The following is a 20,746-nucleotide window of genomic DNA, read 5'->3' on the forward strand; positions in this document are numbered from 1 at the left end:
AACCAGTATAGACAAGTTAGCTACTATAATTACCATTAAGCAGCTATACTTTTGAGTGTTGGTGTAATTTATGTCTCATGAATGGGCCTCATATCAGTGTAACTAGAATCTGTATTCTCCACCGAGTTCAACCCTTTGTGAAAATTTACCGTTTGTTCCTAGTCTCATCTGTAGCGTTGCGTATTGCTTCAGGATTCTTTTTAAGAAAGCACCAGGTAGGCAGAGTGTTCTTAATTTTGCTCCACGGTTTCAAATTTCAAGATCAAATTGGAAGGTGTTTTGTGAAAGTTGAGATAAATATGTATTAAGCTTCTTAATTGGAGGTTTTTTGAATTCGGGATTTACGGGAAAGTAGGACGTATAATTTTAGCGGGCCGTGCAGTGATTTAACCCTGACCGGAATTCAGACATTTATATCTAGCCTTGAGGCCATATTCTCAGTTAGTGTGCAGATTTGCCAGGGTCAGAGTCCAAGCTTTATTGTGAGTTCTAGCCTTTGTCAGAATTGCAGCAAGTCATGCTAACTTGCAAGGGAGCCACCGGAGGGCAATCGGTGCTTGCAGGGCAGGGATGGAAGCCCCGCCCCCGGTGCAGTTCCCGCCGGGCCGCGGGGGAGGAGAACCTCACACGCTCCGCTCTGCTTTTGTGCCACAGAGGACGTTCGGGCCCTGGAAGGAGCGCTCTTGGAATTGGCCGCGGAAACCGACCTGCCCATTGTGTTTGTGAAACAGAGAAAGATAGGCGGTCATGGTCCAACCTTGAAGGTAGGAGAGAGTAAAGTGCCTTTTTAAACGGGGGATAGGCTCATCGAGCCCAGCGTGCTCACAGCTTGCCTTTTAAAGCTGGCGTGGATGTGCCCCTCCAAACGGGGCGCAGCGCTGGAAAATGACGAAGAAACGCTTATGGGCTAGCGCATGTGTTAATCGAAGTTGATCAGACGGACAAATTTCACATCCTAGGAAACTTGAAATTTTTGTTTTTATCTTTTAAAATCGCTTTTTTAAAATGTCGTTTTTCTCCTATTTCCCCTTCTTTCCCTTCCAGTTGTAAATAAATTTTTTTTGGCATCAATGTAATCTGCTAAATGTCGTTTAGGGAAGTCCTGAGAAAAGGGGATCAGGAAATGCTTATCTTTGTCATCACGGCGGCCCGGAATCTTCCTCTTAATTCTCTCAGGGGTAGGGGGACCCGGAAACCCCAGGCTCTGAGGAGACCAACCAGAAATCTCTTGGGGTGACTTCGTTTTCCTTCAGGTGTCTATTTGTTTAGCCCAGAGTTAACAGTTGGGTGAAAGGAAAGGAAGAAATTTTCCCTTTGGCTGGTGGCAAACACGGTGGAAATCCTTTCTTAGACCTACAGCACTGAGGAGTTACAGCCACTGAGGGATTTATAGCCTCCAGTGTTGGAAAAATGCTTGGAAGCTGGGTGCATGTTTAAGGCAACAGGACACCTGGGTGATACTCTGTATCACCTGTGGTAGGTTACCACATTAGCAAACCTCCCCTGATGCCATCACCACGATCCATCTGATTTTTGCCCTTACCCATTTATATCTATGTAATTATTATTATTTTTTGAGAGTTTCATTCTTGTTGCCCTGGCTAGAGTGCAATGGCGCCATGTCGGCTGGGCGCCATCTCGGCCCAACGCAACCTGTGCCTCGCGGGTTCAACAGTTCTCCTGCCTCAGCCTCCCGAATAGCTGGGATTACAGGTCTGTGCCACCATGCCCAGCTAATTTTGTATTTTTAGTAGAGGTGGGTTTTCTCCATGTTGGTCAGGCTGGTCTCGAACTCCTAACCGCAGATGATCTGTCCACCTCAGCCTCCCAGAGTGCTGGGATTACAGGTGTGAGCCACTGCACCTAGCCTATATCTCTGTAATTTTTAAGAAATGAAAACACTGCATTCTTAGAAGTAAATGTAAAAGTACTTGAGGCCTGCATTAAATGTAAAAATATATTTAGATGTGTTGCAACCTTAGGAAAAATACTAATAATTTGAATTTGCATTTTTACTTTGTCTTCTAAAAGTATTTTTTTTTGACATAGTTATAGGGAATGAATCTAGGCTTCAAGCACAGCTAATTAATGGAAACAAATTAATGGAAATACAGAGGCTTTTCGCATTAGTTAAAATATATTGTGTTACTCAGACCTTTAGTTTGCAGGTAGAATGAGACAATGATCTATTATATTAATATTCCTTGTTGGCCGGGCATAGTGGCTCACACCTGTAATCCCAACACTTTGGGAGGCCAAGGCAAGTGGATTGCTTTGAGCTCAGGAGTTCTAGACCAGCTGGGAACATGGTGAAACCCCGTCTCTACTAAAAATACAAAAATTAGCTGGGGCGTGGTGGCGCATGCCTGTGGTCCCAGCTACTCTGGGACTGAGGCAGAGGCTGGAGAATCGCTTGAACCTGGGAGGTGGAGGTTGCAGTGAGCTGAGATTATGCCACTGTACTCTGGTCCAGGTAATGAGACATTGTATCAAAATATATATACATATATATATATATATAAAATGTATGTATATGTCTTCCTGTCTGATTATTCTGTTCTTTTCACCTCTGCTGTAAGTTTACATTACGAAGTTATATAGTAATTTGATCTTTATATAATCCTACTGATGCTCCTGGTGTTAATGGCAGTGGAAGTAAAAAGAGTCATTCTGGGCCAGGCGAGGTGGCTTATGCCTGTAATCCCAGCACTTTGGGAGGCTGAGGTGGGCAGATCACCTGAGGTCAGGAGTTTGAGACCAGTCTGGCCAACATGGTGAAACCTCATCTCTACTAAAAATATCAAAATTAGCCAGGCATGGTGGTGCATGCCTGTAATCCCAGCTACTTGGGAGGCCGAGGCAGGAGAATCATTTGAACCCTGGGACAGTGAGCCAAGATCACGCCACTACACTGCAGCTTGGACGACAGAGCAAGACTCCGTCTCAAAATAAAAGAAAAAAAGAGTCGTTCTGTTTATAAGCTTTGGCATTCACTTAATTGATTTGTGAATGATTTTCTGATGTTCTGATTTTTTTTTTTTTTTTTTAATTAAAAAACTTTCTTTTCTTTAGAGGTGGGGGGGGGCTTCTCACCATATTGTCCAGGATGGTCTTGAACTCTTGGGCTCAAGTGATAATCTCACCCGGGCCTCCCAAAGTGCTGAGGAATCTTGTCAATGATAATTTTTTGGCTTACATATTGAGGTCAGAGAGCTAGTCTTATCTTTTTGCCTGTTGTCCTAGGCATATATTAGAGTCCAGCAGATATCTAAGTGAATATGCCTGTTAATGATTGTAACTTTTATTTATTGAATGCCTATTAGTGCTAGACTCTAAATGCTGTAATACTTAGTTGATTAGAGGCTGGATGGGGTGGCTCACGCCTGTAATCCCAGCACTTTGGGAGGCCAAGGCGGGTAGACCACCTGATGTCAGGAGTTCAAGAGAAGCCTGGCCAACATGGCGAAATCCTATCTCTACTAAAAATACAAAAATTAGCAGGGTATGGTGGTGCATGCCTGTAATCCCAGCTACTTGGGAAGCTGAGGAAGGAGAATCGCTTGAACCTGTGAGATGGCAGTTGGAGTGAACCAAGATCACACCACTGCAGTCCAGCCTGCCTGATGGGAGTGAGACTCTAGCTCAAAAAAAGAAAAAACAAATACTTAGTTGATTAAATCCTCACAACAGTCCTGTGAAGGAGGTGGTATTACCAAGTTTACAAATGAGAATTTAAGGCCTTGATAATTTTTTTATTTCTTAAACAGAGTTTTGCTTGTTGCCCAGGCTAGAGTGCAATGGCGTGATCTTGGCTCACCAGAACCTCCGCCTCCCATTTTCAAATGCTTCGCCTGCCTCATTCTCCCAAGTAGCTGGGATTACAGGCATACGCCACCATGCCCAGCTAAGTTTGTATTTTTAGTAGAGATGGAGTTTCTCCATGTTGGTCAGGCTGGTCTCAAACTCCTGACCTTAGGTGATCCACCCACCTCAGCCTCCCAAAGTGCTGAGTGAGGCCTTGAGATTTAAGGAGCTTGCCCAGATTACACAGCTAGTGAAGCTGCAGAGTCAGGGCTGGAACCTAGGCCTGCTTGCCTGCAAAACTCACTCTTGTGTACTCATACTTCTGGCACTTGGCTTTATGTTGTTGCTATTAAGATACAGGCTTGTGTCCTTGATGAGATTGTGTGGTATGCTCATGATTCAGGGTCAGGCCCATGCAAATCTTGGTATTCCTAGTATAGTGCTAGCAAATGGCAGGTATTCATTCATTACCTGCTTGCTGAATGAACTTCATTCGTCTGTGCCTACCTCTACCTTCCTTTAGGAGAAGAATGATATATTTTAGTATCTTCCATATATGGAAAAAATTTCTTTGGAGGCAGGGTCTTGCTCTCACCCAGGCTGGAGTGCAGTGGCACTATCATGGCTCACTGCAGTCTCGACATCCTCCTGAACTCAAGCAATCCTCTTGCCTCAGCCTCCTGAGTATCTGGGACTACAGGCACATACTGCCACACCTGGCTAATTTTTAATTTTTTTTTGTAGAGATAAAGTCTTTACAAAAGACTTTTATTTGGCCTAGGCTATTTTTATTTTTTGAGATGGAATCTTACTCTGTCACCCAGGCTAGAGTGCAGTGGCACAATCTCAGCTCACTGCAATCTCCGCCTCCTGGGTTCAAGTGATTCTCCTGCCTCAGCCTCCCAAGTAGCTGGGACTACAGGCATGCTCCACCACACCCAGGTAATTTTGGTATTTTTAGTAGAGACGGGGTTTCACCATGTTGGTCAGGCTGGTCTCAAACTCCTGACTTCGTGATCCGCCCACCTCAGCCTCCCAGTGTTGGGATTACAGGTGTGAGCCACTGTGCCCGGAGGGCTTATTTTTTAATACCTAGTGGCATCCAGTAAATATATGTTGGGTGAATGGATAGTGGTAGGGCTGAAAGAGACTCACTTAAAGGATTTAGCTCTAAGGTATCTGGTTTTATTGAAGACAAGCTGACTATCAGGAACCAAGCTCTAGGTTGTTCAGAAGAGATTCTAGGCAGCATATTGGAAAGCAGTTCAGAATTAAACGCTGTATGACAGCATCATTGTCTGCCTTCAGCATTTTATGCAGATGTGTCCAGGTCAGTTGGGAAGGAAGTCACTTGACATCTATTTAGCTAGTATTTATTGAGCACCTGTGTTGACACCAGGCTAGGCACTATCTTTGTAATCTATAGCAGAAGTCTGTAGAGCAATAGAGCAATGTACTTATTTAAAAATTGATTTGTCAGACTGGGCGTGGTGGCTCACATCTATAATCCTAGGCAGGTGGATCACTTGAAGTCAGGAGTTTGAGACCAACCTGGCCAACATGGTGAAACCCCTTCTCTACTAAAAATACAAAAAATTAGCTGGGCGTGGTGGCGAGTGCCTGTAATCCTTGCTACTCAGGAGGCTGAGGCAGGAGAATCACTTGAACTCAGGAGGCAGAGGTTGCAGTGAGCTGAGATCAAGCCACTGCACCCCAGCCTGGACAATACACATTTATTTTATTTTATCAAAAAATAAATAACAAGTGCTCATATATGATTTTGTTTTTAATGATCACAACCACTTTAGATGGCAGAGTGAGACATCTGATAGACTCATGTTAGAATTGCTGAAGAAAGTAAGTGGAAACGAATAATGCAGACATTTCCATCTGATCCTAGTGGAGTTTCTTGAATGCTACGTCCTTTAGTAGCTCCACACCCAGTGCTTTCTTAACCTCCCTGTCTATCAAAATAACACTACTAGTCAGTGTTGTCTTCTGAGGTGTTGTGGAGGCTCTTGTAACCTTAAAGGTTCTGTTCTTTTCATCTCACACCCTTGTTTATATTCTTGAGGCTTGGCAAGTCAGCCAGCACTGGGTTTTTTAAGTGTCATTAAGTATACGATTTGACCACAGAGCAAGGGTGGAGGTTTTATCTACACCAAAGTATTTCAATTGAGTGGGTCCAGGTTATTTAGTGAGACTCTTTTACTTCTCTAATAATAATGCCATCTTATTTGAATAAAGCAGTTATTCAGAGCCTCTTTTGGTTACTAGATTTAAAAGAATCTGCTGAAATCTAAGGAGCTATTCCTGAGAAAAATGTACATAAATAATTTTGCATATAAACTCAGACTATGGATCTGCTTCAGAATATCTGGTACGGAGGTTCACCCTTCAAAGTGTTACTATACACACTTCAAATAGTTGAAGCCTTAGTAGGTTTTTTTTATTTTATGATATGGCAAATTTCTTTCCACCAGTATTTGTTATAGTGGAATATATTCCTGTGTTCCTCATTACTGATTTAACCTTTAAAATATTTTTTCTGGATCTGGGCATGGTGGCTTACGCCTGTAATCTCAGCACTATGGGAGGCTGAGGCAAGTGGATCACAAGGTCAGGAGTTCGAGACCAGCCTGCCAAACGTGGTGAAACCCTGTCTCTACTAAAAATACAAAAATTAGCCGGGCATGGTGGAGCACGCCTGTAGTCCCAGCTACTCGGGAGAGTGAGGCAGGAGAATCGCTTGAACCCTGAAGGCAGAGGTTGCAGTGAGCCAAAATTGAGCCACTGCACTCCAGCCTGGACGACAGAGTGAGACTTAGTCTCAAAAAAGAAAATTTTCTGTTCCTAAAGCAACATTCAGAAGTGAAACTACTGGTTTGTATACAGTTTTTTCCATTTGCTATCTTTGGGATTATTTGATATATTAAGTACCCACTCAGTAGTTGAAAACACTGTCAGATACATTATTTTCATTCACTATAGTAATTATATGGTTTAAATACAGTTGTCCCTTGGTATCCTCCGGGGTTGGTTCCAGGACCTTTGCGAATACCCAAGTTCATATACTCAAGTCCCAAAGTCTACCCTGTGGAACCAGCATAAATGGAAAGTCAGCCCTCCGTATTCACAGGTTTCATGTCTCACAAATACAGTAGTTATTTTTTTATTTCTCACAAGCTTTTTTCTCTCTAAGTAGCAGGCAGAATTGGGTAAATGCTGTATTTTTTTATTGCTTTTGGTATAAGTGGATCTGCGCAGTTCAAAGCTGTTTTGTTCAAGGGTCAACAGTAGCAGTGTTCCTGTCTTATAAATGAAGATGCTGGAGGCTTAGAGGTTAAGTAAGCTGGCTAAGATAATACTAACAGCTAATAAGCCAAGATTGGAATCGAGATTGTCTCTTCCCACAATCTGTGGTCTTTTCAGAAACTAATTTTCATTTAAAAAAAACATACAGATATCTTTTTTTCTGTTCTTTTTTTTTCAACAGATATCTGTCTTTAGCAAAGTTTACTTTTAATAATAAAAAAACAAGAAAAGCAAAGTGTATACCTACAAACATAACCTTAAAGAAAATTAAGGTGAAAGAGAAACTACCTAACATCCTGCTACTCTGGCAAATCAGACTAGGACTTTTACCACATTTCTTCACAACTCAGTGTTAAACAGATGCCCTGGTGGTGTGAAGGGAAAAAAGCTGCTATGAAAGAAGGAACAGAAAAGTTTAGGGAGGTAGCTGATAGGATAAGCATATATGTTAGAGTGTGGGACTCAAACCTGACTGATTCCTGGGTTTGGCTCTAAAAAGTCTCTTAAAAATCTGTTTGTTACAGATAAATGTTACAGCAAAACCTTGCTGGAAAAAAATAGCGGACTCCATGTGACATCTTCCTTTATTTGGTTACAGGGAGGCATGTGACTTTTGTCATCCATGCTATCATGTTTGTGTTGAGCAGTATGGGTTGTGGGAAAGAGCTTAGGAATGCTTGGAATTAACTTAAACTAGAAAAGGGACTGAAAAATAATATAGGAGAAAAGACTGAAGAAAAGAGGAAAGGAAATGGAGGGTTGTAATGAACCCTGGGTAGTTGAGCAAAGAAAGAGGAAAAAGGGGGAAGAGGGGAGCTAAATGATCTCTGAGGCAACTCAGTCTCATGGTTGCCTGAACTAGTCTATACTGTGGGAAGAAGTAGACTCTACTGATTTCTTTGAAGTACCAGTGCACTTCTTGCTTTCTATTCCTAGTCATAGACAAATTTACCAGTAACTTGAAATTATGTAGTGCAGTTTCTTCTTTTTAAGCTGCATTTAAATAATTATTAGTAGCACTTAGACCTTAGGTTAGAGAATCACTGTTGAATGATTTAATTGAAAGATTTCACCAGCATGGAAAACCCATTCTTTATATGATTGGGGAAAATTATTAAACTTGAGATTGTTTTACTTTGTAGTACTGTCTAAAGGCAGATTTTTTAAGGTGGCATATAATGCAAGTCTGCCTTTCTTAGGATGATCGAAGTTACATGTTAATAAAGTTCTTGGGGAATCTAGCATAGAATGCATTCAGCACTGTAAATCACAACTTAATAATGCTTGCCTTGATATGCTCTGTTGCTCTGAGGAAGTTGTGTGGGCTGTTATCTCCTGAGAAATTCCTGTAATGGTATTAGTAATATCATTTTATAAGTAGGTTGGGAGAATATAGTTTTCTAAGGCATTTTGAAATTCTTAGATGAAAGGCTCTTTATGTGGCAAATTGGTGTGACCCTGTTTTCCTTCCTCTGAGCCAGGAGAAAATAGGCATCATAAGGGTGGGAAGGGTTGGCTTGTCTTTCAGAGTTCTTTTATAAGTAGCTTCTGTTGAATTTAAAGTGGATGTCAGAAGCTCCCAAGAATATCATTCAGTGTAAAAGCAGACTTTTTGGGATTTGGGTCTTGGAATGCCTTTTATTTATTTTTTTTTTTTTGAGACAGAGTCTCACTCTTTTCATCCAGGCTGTAGTGCAGTGGTGTGATCTTGGCCCACTGCAACCTCCGCCCCCCGGGTTCAAGCGATTCTCCTGCCTCAGCCTCCTGAGTAGCTGGCATTACTGGCACCCCCACCACACTAGGCTAATTTTTGTACTTTAGTAGAGATGGGGTTTCACCATGTTGCCCAGGCTGGTCTTGAACTCCTGATCTCAAGTGATCCTCCCACCTCAGGTAATCTGCCCACCTCCTAGAGTGTTGGGATTATAGGTGTGAGCCACCGAGCCTGGCCAGGTCTTGGAATTCTTAATTGTATTTTCACCAAAGATTTAAAAGAGGTTTAAAAACTAGTTTGTAATTGGCCAGACTTGGGAAAGATATGGTCCTTTAATGATCCTGGGTCTCAACTTATCTTTCTCTCATTTTTCCTTTATTTCAGAAGAGGGGTAAGAACTGACTTTTTCTGAAAAGCAGTCAACTTTTACTTTCACTATATAGGATTACTTCCATGAATCTGTTAACTTAATCTTTGCTGTCAAATAACTTGCAGTAGATGCTGGGACAATTTTAAGTCTATTTTAATTTATACATTCAGTACATGAGTCATCCATGTAAAAACAGCTGTGTTTGGAAGATCTAAAACCCAGCTTTTGTTCTTATGTATATAAGAACAAAATGTATATAATATATATGTACAACTAACCATAATGCATCATGTTTTTTGAAAAATGCATGTATCTCCCAGAATTACTACTAGTTAAAAAAAATAATTGTGAGCAAATGGTAATATAAGGATTTTGGAGTAACTTAATACTGGATTTTGCTCTCTGTGCATTTGCAAGAAAGTTTCTGCAAATGCTTAAGAAACACGAGCAAGTCTAGATGCATAAAGGAAGGTAGGGCTAATTTACTTCCTGGTGCTATGAGACTGGCAATTGGGCAGGTGCAATTGTGGGTGTCCTTTTTTTTTTTTTAAGGTGTACTTATTGTACGCTTGAAAAGCTGTTGATCCTCATGGGTTGGTTGGGTGCATGTTCTGTTTAAAATCAAGATGCATTCATTCCCATTGTTAAGTATACTTTGCTACTCGCTGCTGGTGAGACTGATAAGCGGATATCCAAAAAGTCTGGATACCAAATTAACTGCACTTGAGTTTCCAGTGACCCCATTAAATCCAATGGGTAAATTTTCCAACGCAGTGTAGTCACCCAATTTACAGATTAAGCTTTCATATCCTTAGATTGTATCTGAAATCTTCATAGCTTTGCTCACCTTTTAGGGTTCAGAGTTACGACCCATTCAGAGTCTGTGGCCTTTAGCTGTTGGCAAGCTTCTAAGTAAACTGCTCTTTTGCAGAGATCTGTACCCGCTCTATTCTTCCACTCCTGGGTGGTGGAGAGCCAAAGTTCACCTGAGTAATGCGCATGCCCAGCATCCACTAACCCTGCAGGGGTTAGCACGGATACTGGCGGCTCCCCCAACCGCCATGGGATGTTGGGATTTGGGTTTTAGACCTGTGAAAGGAATTACACGATCTATATTTGTATAATGAGTCCAGACACCACCTTGCAAAATAATTGAGAGTTCAGCCTGTTTGTAGTGGAGTTTCTGCTTTTCACGGTCCTTGGCTTCACCAGCGATTTACAGTCCAGCCAGATTGAGTTCACAAAAAAACAAAACCCTAGGTCGACCACACTGCAGTGTGTGATGGCAGTGATGGTTTTAAAGCGCAGGACCTTTTAGTCTCCTCAACAGTTTTTTCTAAAGTTGTCCAGAAGGGTCTCTTTAAAAGTGAGGTGATCCAGTCGGTAAACGCTTTGAAAAATGAATAGCTATCCCCTGAGCGGACCTTAGTCGCGTGTGGGGGTCGAGGCCCATTATTGCGTGCGTTCGGATCAAGGCGCGGGCCTGTGAGCGAGCGCCTCGGGCCGGGGCGGGGCTGTCCTCCCGCGGAGCGTGCTGGGGGAGTGTCGCGCCGGCTCGGGCCGCTAGTGCGCTTGCGCAGGCGTCCTCCGCTCCAACTGCCGCCAGTTTCCACACGACTTTCCACGCGCTGGAAGTTCATTACTTGAGAGAGACCCATGGCCAGCATGTCGGATGAAAAAGCTTCCCGCAAGGGAGACGAGGAGAAAGAACAGGAGCAGCTCGCGATCATCCCCAGTAGCGAGTACGCTGCAAAGCAGGCGGCGGAGGAGGGAGAGCCCAGGAAGATGGGAGTGGCGGTGAGGGCGGCGGGCTACTCCGGCAACCTCAGCTCCGGGGAAGCCGACATCGACCCAGTGCTCTTGCCCCTCACCGCTGACGAGGAGAAGTGCCGCAGCATCCGCAGGCGGTACCGGCAGCTCATGCACTGCGTGCGGCATAACCGGGAGGACATGGTGAACTCCGCGAGCAACTCCTTAACCGAGGCTCTGGAGGAAGCCAGCGTCCTGTTTGATGACGTGAGCCGAACCAGAGAAGCAGCCCTCGATGCCCGGTTTCTTGTGATGGCTTCTGATTTGGGTAAAGAAAAGGCAAAGCAGCTAAACTCGGACATGAACTTCTTCAATCAGGTAGCATTTTGTGACTTCCTGTTGGTGTTCGTGGGTCTGAATTGGATGCAAGGTGAGCCTGACGAGTTGAGTGGCTATGACGACAGTATAACCCTTTCCTTCTGGGAGGCCATAGAAAAGGAAGCAACATCCTGGATGGTACAAGCAGAAACGTTCCATTTTGTTTTCGGTTCTTTCAAGTCAGAACCTTCTGCACCAAAGCCCCGACTTGAACGCCAGAGAAAATCTCGCAGAATGGAAGAAAATGGGAATATGCCTACAAAGTTGAGGAAGTTAGATCTGAGCAGGTATCCAGAAGCGACCGAAGGAAACGTAGAAAGGATTTTGGGATTGTTGCAAACCTACTTTGGAAAGTATCCTGGTACTCCCGTGTCCTATTTTGAGTTTGTGGTTGATCCAAACTCTTTTTCTCGTACTGTGGAGAATATATTTTATGTTTCTTTTATTATAAGAGATGGTTTTGCAAGAATAAGGCTTGATAAAGACAGGCTGCCAATATTAGAACCGATTAATAGTAACCAAATGAGTGAGGGAAATGATTCCAGTTGCCATGGCAGGAAACAGGGAGTTATATCTTTGACTTTACAGGATTGGAAGAATATTGTGGCAGCTTTTGAAATTTCTGAGGCTATGATAAACTCCTCATGCTAAAGATTTCTTAGTATAGGATCCTTTTTGTGGTTTTTTTTTTTCCTGAAGTTATCTCGGAGAGTTTAAACTGAAGCACATACTGTATCTCTTGTAAGCTGAAAAAATATTTTCGAAAACATTGTTTTACTGTGCAGCATGTTTTTCTTAGTAATTTGTAAGGCCATGATGTTCTGTTATTTAAAAAAAGATTCACTGGCATATTAATGAGAATGTTTTATTGAATGCCCTTTGAGACTATTGTAATAAAAGGCTTTGGATACCAAATTAAAGGATATTTGATAACTTACAAAACATAATAGTTTATGAAAACCAGTTATGATGCTCTGTGATAAGGTGTTGCTTTCTCTGTTCAGGGAACCAAGAGAATCCCAGAAAGGATTTCTTACCAGGTTGGGAAAAGAGTGGGTAAAAAATAAAAGTCAAAAAAACCCTGTCTGTAATGCAGTGAATAGGTACCATTATGACTAAAAAAGTCATTGCAAAGAGGACTTAACATTTGTGACTGAGGGCCAGGTACTGTGGCCCACGCCTGTAATTCTAGCACTTTGGGAGGCTGAGGCCGGTAGATCACCTGAGGTCAGGAGTTCGATACGAGCCTGGCCAACATGGTGAAACCCCCGTTTCTGCTGAAAATAGAAAAGTTAGCTGGATGTGGTGGCCTGCTCCTGTAATCCCAGCTACTCGGGAGGCTGAGGCAGAATTGCTTGAACCCAGAAAGTAGAGTTTGCAGTAAGCCCAGATCGAGCCGTTGCACTTCAGCCTGGGTGACAGAACAAGACTCAAAAAAAAGATTTGTGAGAGTATCCATATTCCAATTTCTCCTATTACTAGACTCAGCAAAAGTAGTATCTCTGCTGAATAGCATCAGCTAAGGGCTGAAAGGTGAGTAGAAACACAAGGAAGGGAAAGGCATTCTAGGCAGGAGAATAACAAGATCAAATGCATGGAATTGTTAACAGCACAAGAGACCTGTTAGATTTATGGAAAAACTATTATATTTGAATGTTAAGCTGGGCAAGAAATGAATAACTTCATCTATTAGTATCCTCAGAATATGTTTTTGTCTATTATACTTTGAACACAAAATCTTTTGGTATCCACTTGTAGTTTTTATCTACTGATAAAAGTGTCCTTTTGTCGTCTTTGCTAGTACACAGAATGTCCTTCAGAACTGTGGTGTTTCATCATGTAACCACTTGAAATATTTGTCCCACTTCAATTTTTAGTTTCTTTTTTTTGTTTTGTTTGTTTTTTGAGATGGAGTCTCGCTCTGTCACAGGCTGGAGTGCAATGGCGCTATTTCGGCTCACTGCAAACTCCGTCTCCTGGGTTCAAGCAGTTCTCTGCCTCAGCCTCTTGAGTAGCTGGGATTACAGGCTCCCACCACCACACCCAGCTAATTTTTGTATTTTTAGTAGAGATGGGGTTTCACCATGTTGGCCAGGCTGGTCTTGAACTCTTGACCTTGTGATCCACCCACCTCGGCCTCCCAAAGTACTGGGATTGCAGGCGTGAGCTACTGTGCCCAGCCTTTTTTTTCTTTGAGACAGTCTCTCTTGCTGCCCAGGCTGGAGTGCAGTGGTGGGATCCGTCTCACTGCAACCTCCGCCTCCTGGGTTCAGGTAATTCTCATGTCTCAGCTTCCCAAGTAGCTGGAATTACAGGTGCATGCCATTACACCCAGCACATTTTTGTATTTCTAGTTTGAATGGGGTTTTCGCCATGTTAGCCAGCCTGATCTCCAACTCCTGGCCTCAAGTGATCCTCCCGCCTTGGCCTCCCGAAGTGCTGGGATTACAAGTGTGAGCCAAATTTTGCATTTCTTAACAGGGCTTTAAATGCTAGGAAACGGCCCCTGCTGAAACTAAAACATGTTAGTTCATCTCGGTGTTCTTCACTTAGTGTAAAGCCATAGAGGCTTTTTTCTTTCTGTTGCTTGTAGTTGTTTTAAGAATATAAGTTACAACCTTATTTGGAGATTATTGCCAAAAATTTGGGTCATTAAGAAAACAACTTGAGAAGGTGCAGTAAGCATGGCCCATAAGCTTTTTTACCCCAATTCTTATAGGAGCTTAATGTTTGGTAGTCGTGGAATTTTGCTGTTAGTAATTTAGCAAATGTTTAGGCATCTGTTATGCATAGCAGTGGCAAACTTTCCTACTAAGTCTAGTGGTACAGGAAAGGGAAATCCAGAGACAGACAAATGACACCAAGACTGAGTTGAAGGATCTTCCATGTATGGAGATGAGGTTCTTCACCAATAATATAGTAGAGGTTTTAGCAAAAACAAAACTTTCTCATGAAACTTGGTCAGTTATTTTCTAAACTAGTCATTCCTTCTTTCACATATGGAAGAGTGCTGACCCTTGCAAGTGTCTACTATCCTTTGATTTATAGTAGCAGTCATGGAAGCATCATTTGGTCTCACTGATCCCCAATTCAGCATGTCTCTGCCAACCAAGTTCCTTGGGTTTTGCAGAGATCTGTTGCTGGAAGAAAAAGTACTCTCACTGACAGCAAAAAGGTCCCGCCCCAGTACTTTACTGCCAATCGGTTGCTCTATTGAATGCCTCATGTCTTTACTAGGAATATTTGACAGTGATGACTTGAAAGCATTAATAGAGAATCTGGAGGCTTAGGAGAGGTAATCTTTTTGGGACTTTTCTAAAGTTAATAGCTGTTAAAATATAAAGTTAACCACTAGTGTTTTTATTTTTACTGGTTGGCATGACACCAACCAGTAAAATGATACAGCATGATGGATTGCCTCATTTTTGAAATTAAAGTGACTGCTTACCTTGAAGAAATAAGGAGATTAAAAATACAGAGTTTAAGAATCAAACTGCAAATTTGCTTGTTTCTTAGTTAATATAGATTACTTTAAATTTTGCAGGTTCAATAAACTGAAATGTAGGAAAATTGTTGTTGTTTTTGAGACAGGGTCTCTTGCTCTGTTGCCCAGGCTGGAGTGCAGAGGTACAATCATGTCTTAGTGCAGCCTTGATCTCTCAGACTCAAGTGAGTTGCCTGCCTCAGCCTCCTGAGTAACTGAGACTACGGCTGTGTGCCACCATGCTCAGCTATTTTTATTTTTTTTGGAAGAGACAAGGTCTCATGTTGCTCAGGCTGGTCTTGAACTCCTGCCTTGGTCTCCCAAAATGTTGAGGATTAACAGTGTGAGCCACCACACCCAGACTAGGACAATATTTTTAAGAAATATTTTAAAAATATTTTGAGAATATTTTAATATATTAGAACTATTGAATGGTAGAACCACTTGATGGTCAGAGGATCTGGGATGAGATCCTCACTCTATAACATTCTAGTTATGCCCTTTGGATAAATTATTTAACCTGTAAACATCAGGTTTTTCATTTGCCAAGTGGGAATAAGTTTACAGTAAGAAAGCAGAAAAGGTTTGTGATATGTACTTGGAGATATGAATTATGGTATATAGTGTAGTTGGAAAAGCAAGAGGTTTGTCATCTCTGTAATCGAAGTTGGGCTGAATTCTTGGCTTGTGGGCAAGTTTCTTTATCTCTAAGGGCCTCTATATGAAATGGGAATAAACATCTGGCTGGAAGACTATTGTGAGGGTTAAATGAGATAATATATATAAAAAATTTTTCTCATTGTAGACTCCATGTTAATGGCTCACTCTCTAGATCAGAGTCAGCAAATTCCATGATGCCACCTCCCTCCATGATAATGGTTCATCTCTGTAATGGTTCATTTACATTCCTTTGATTCTCGATGACCATTTTTCATGCTTTTTAGACCCTTGTCCTAGGGGATGTATTACCAAGTGATTGGTAATTCATTTATTCTACAACTGTTTGAGTACTCATTTTGCCAGTCACTGTTCTAGGCACTAGTGAAAGAATGGTGGATAGAACAGTGCCCACCTCTCATGGACTTCATAGTTCAGTAGGTATATTAGTTTCCTATTGCTTCTCTAACATACTACCAAACATTGAATGATTTTTTATTTTATTTTTTAATTGCATTTTAGGTTTTGGGGTACATGTGCAAAACATGCAAGATAATTGCATAGGTACACACATGGCATTGTGTTTAGCTGCCTTCCTCCCCTTCATCCACATCTGGCATTTCTCCCCATGCTATCCCCAGCTCCCTCCTCCGCCGCTGTCCCTCCCCTATTCCCCCCAATAGACCCCACTGTGTAGTACTCCCTTCCCTGTGTCCATGTGTTCTCATTGTTCGTCACCCGCCTATGATTGAGAATATGTGGTATTTCATTTTCTGTTCTTGTGTCAGTTTGCTGAGAATGATGTTCTCCAGATTCGTCCATGTCCCTACAAAGGACACGAACTCATCATTTTTGATTGTTGCATAATATTCCATGGTGTATATGTGCTACATTTTTTCAGTCCAGTCTAACATCAATGGGCATTGGGTTGGTTCCAGGTCTTTGCTATTGTAAACAGTGCTGCAATGAACATTCGTGTGCATGTGTCCTTATAGTATAATGATTTATAGTCCTTTGGGTATATACCCAGTAATGGAATTGCTGGGTCAAATGGAATTTCTATTTCTAAGGCCTTGAGGAATCGCCACACTGTCTTCCACAATGGTTGAATTAATTTACACTCCCACCAGCAGTGTAAAAGTGTTCCTATTTCTCCACATCCTCTCCAGCATCTGTTGTCTCCAGATTTTTTAATGATCGCCATTCTAACTGGCATGAGATGGTATCTCAATGTGGTTTTGATTTGCATCTCTCTAATGACCAGTGATGATGAGCATTTTTTCATATGTTTCTTGGCCTCATGTATGTCTTCTTTTGTAAAGCGTCTGTTCATATCCTTTGCCCATTTTTGGATGGGCTTGTTTTTTTCCTGTAAATCTGTTTGAGTTCTTTGTAAATTCTGGATATCAGCCCTTTGTCAGATGGGTAAACTGCAAAAATTTTTTCCCATTCTGTTGGTTGCCGGTTCACTCTAGTGACTGTTTCTTTTGCCGTGCAGAAGCTGTGGAGTTTGGTTAGGTCCCATTTGTCTATTTTGGCTTTTGTTGCCAATGTTTTGGTGTTTTGGTCATGAAGTCCTTGCCTACTCCTATGTCCTGAATCGTTTTGCCTAGATTTTGTTCTAGGGTTTTTTATGGTGCCAGGTCTTATGTTTAAGTCTTTAATCCATCTGGAGTTAATTTTAGTGTAAGGTGTCAGGAAGGGGTCCAGTTTCTGCTTTCTGCACATGGCTAGCCAGTTTTCCCAACACCATTTATTAAACAGGGAATCCTTTCCCCGTTGCTTGTTTTTGTCAGGTTTATCAAAGATTGTATGGTTGTAGATATGTTGTATTGCCTCTGAGGCCTCTGTTCTGTTCCATTGGTCTATATCTCTGTTTTGGTCCAGTACCATGCTGTTTTGATTACTGTAGCCTTGTAGTATAGTTTGAAGTCCAGTAGTGTGATGCCCCCCCGCTGTGTTCTTTTTGCTTAGAATTGACTTGGCTATGCAGGCTCTCTTTTGGTTCCATATGAAGTTCATGGTGGTGTTTTCCAGTTCTGTGAAGAAAGTCAATGGTAGCTTGATGGGGATAGCGTTGATTCTGTAAATTACTTTGGGCAGTATAGCCATTTTCACGATATTGATTCTTCCTAACCATGAACATGGAATGTTTCTCCATCTGTTTGTGTCCTCTCTTATTTTGTTGAGCAGTGGTTTGTAGTTTTCCTTGAAGAGGTCCCTTACATTCCTTGTAAGTTGTATTCCTAGGTATTTTATTGTTTTTGTAGCAATTGTGAATGGCAGTTCGTTCTTGATTTGGCTTTCTTTAAGTCTGTTATTGGTGTATAGGAATGCTAGTGATTTTTGCACACTGATTTTGTATCCTGAGACTTTGCTGAAGTTGCTTATCAGTTTCAGGAGTTTTTGGGCTGAGGCGATGGGGTCTTCTAGGTATACTATCATGTCGTCTGCAAATAGAGACAATTTGGCTTCCTCCTTTCCTATTTGAATACCCTTTATTTGTTTTTCTTGCCTGATTGCTCTGGCTAGAACTTCCAGTACTATATTGAATAGCAGTGGTGAGAGAGGGCATCCTTGTCTAGTACCAGATTTCAAAGGGAATGCTTCCAGTTTTTGCCCATTCAGTATGATATTGGCTGTTGGTTTGTCATAAATAGCTTTTATTACTTTGAGATACGTTCCATCGATACCGAGTTTATTGAGGGTTTTTAGCATAAAGGGCTGTTGAATTTTGTCGAACGCCTTCTCTGCGTCAATTGAGATAATCATGTGGTTTTTGTCTTTGGTTCTGTTTATGTGGTGAATTACATTTATAGACTTGCATATGTTGAACCAGCCTTGGATCCCCGGGATGAATCCTACTTGATCATGATGGATAAGCTTTTTGATGTGCTGTTGCAATCGGCTTGCATTTTATTGAAGATTTTTGCATCTATGTTCATCATGGATATTGGCCTGAAGTTTTCTTTTCTTGTTAAGTCTCTGCTGGGTTTTGGTATCAGGATGATGTTGGTGTCATAAAATGATTTGGGAAGGATTCCCTCTTTTTGGATTATTTGGAATAGTTTCAGAAGGAATGGTACCAGCTCCTCTTTGTGTGTCTGGTAGAATTTGGCTGTGAAGCCATCTGGACCTGGGCCTTTTTTGTGTGGTAGGCTCTTAATTGCTGCCTCGACTTCTGACCTTGTTATTGGTCTATTCATAGTTTCAGCTTCCTCCTGGTTTAGGCTTGGGAGGACACAGGTGTCCAGGAATTTATCCATTTCTTACAGATTTACTAGTTTATGTGCATAGAGTTGTTTGTAATATTCTCTGATGATGGTTTGAATTTCTGTGGAATCTGTGGTGATTTCCCCTTTATCGTTTTTTATTGCATCTATTTAGTTGTTCTCTCTTTTCTTTTTTTATCAATCTGGCTAGTGGTCTGTCTATTTTGTTGATCTTTTCAAAAAACCAGCTCTTGGATTTATTGATTTTTTTTAATGAGTTTTTCATGTCTCTATCTCCTTCAGTGCTGCTCTGATCTTATTTCTTGTCTTTTGCTAGGTTTTGAGTTTTTTTGATCTTGCTTCTCTAGCTCTTTCAAATTTGATGATAGGATGTCAATTTTGGATCTCTCCACTCTTCTCATATGGGCACTTATTGCTATATATTTTCCTCTGGAGACTGTTTTAAATGTGTCCCAGAGATTTTGGTATGTCGTGTCTTCATTCTCATTGTTTTCGAAGAACTTCTTTATTTCTACTTCATTTCATTGTTTATCCAGTCAACATTCAAGAGCCAGTTGTTGAAACAGCTGTGCTGGCGTCCCGTGTCTCTCCTACACCTGGGAATTTCCCCGTTGTGTGGGTAACAAAGATCCATCTGGAAATGCGGCTTGCACTCACCCTCTGCACCTTCACTGAGAGCTGCAATCCTGAGAGGCTCCTACCACGCCATCTTCCCCCGCTCCCCCACATTGAATGGTTTTAAATGACACTAATTATTTTACAGTTGTGGAGGTTGTATGCTAAAATCCAAATATCAATAGGTCTGATTCCGTCTGGAAGCTCTGAGGCAGAATCTGTTCCCTTGCCTTTTTCAGCTTCTAAAGCCCACCTGCATTCCCTGGCTCACAATCTGTCACTTCCTCTATTTTCAAAGCTGGCAATGCTACCTCTTCTGTCCTCATATCTCCTGGTACTATAATCAAGTCTCTCTCTGCATCCCTCTTATAAGAATACTTGTGATTTCATTGGGCCTACTGGGATAATCCTGGAAAAATCTCTCTCTTAAAAACTTAATCATTCTGCAAAGTCTCTTTACACATAACATATTCACTGGTTCTAGGGATCCAGACTTCAACCTTGAGAACGATTGTTCGCCCTATCATAGAGAAAGACAGCATATTCCTGTTAATGATGATAGCGCTGAAGAAAAGTTGCTTAGGCCGGGTGCAGTGGCTCATGCCTGTAATCACAGCACTTTGGGAGGCATGTGCGGGCGGATCATGAGGTCAGGAGTTCAAGACCAGCCTAACCAACATGGTGAAACCCCATCTCTATTAAAAATACAACGATTAGCCAGGGCTGGTGGCACACACCTGTAATCCCAGCTACTCAGGAGGCTGAGGAAAGAGAATCACTTGACCCCAGGAGACAAAGTTTGCAGTGAGCCAAGATTGTGCCACTGGACTCCAGCCTGGGTGACAGAACAAGACTCTTATCCTAAAAAAAAAGAAAAGTTGCTTGGATAGACATTGAAGTGCTGCCTGGGAAGAAGGGTTAAGGGGAGGCTCCTTGAAGGAGGCATTTGAAATGTAATCTCTTTTTCATAAGTCATTTACCAGAATACAGTAATGCACTATATAAGGGCAACCATGTACTGCATGAGGTCAACAATAGACCACATATATGGTGGTGGTTCCATAAGACTAGGCTGTCACCTAGTAAGGTGGTAGTGCTCCCAAAGTCTGGGGCCACAGAGATGAAAGACAGGATGCCCATCCTTGCAGAGTTGATGGGATTGTGTGATGGTAGCATTGGGATCTCAGAGGAGAAGCACCCAACTCAAGGTGTATTAGCCCATTTTCATGCTGCTGATAAAGACATACCCACGACTGGACAATTTACAAAAGAAAGGGGTTTAATGACCCCAGAGTTCCACATCACTGGGGAGGCCTCAGAATCACAGAGGAAGGCAAGGGGGAGGAGTAAGTCACATCTTGCTCCTGATGGCCACAGGCAAAGAGAGAAATTGGGCAGGGGAACTCCCCCTTATGATACTGTCAGAT

At 42.0% G+C, this 20,746-nt stretch overlaps 1 protein-coding gene across 1 annotated transcript in view; it reads left to right on the forward strand.

Moving 5' to 3' along the window:
- Positions 1–20,746, forward strand: part of TXNRD1 (thioredoxin reductase 1) — a 116,614-nt gene that overhangs the window by 55,095 nt on the left and 40,773 nt on the right. The window contains 1 exon segment of the mRNA NM_001256419.1: positions 655–764. Coding sequence (NP_001243348.1) covers positions 655–764 — 110 coding nt within the window.

This window comes from Callithrix jacchus, chromosome 9, assembly GCF_049354715.1.
Source record: "Callithrix jacchus isolate 240 chromosome 9, calJac240_pri, whole genome shotgun sequence".
NCBI classification, from domain to species: Eukaryota; Metazoa; Chordata; class Mammalia; order Primates; family Cebidae; genus Callithrix; species Callithrix jacchus.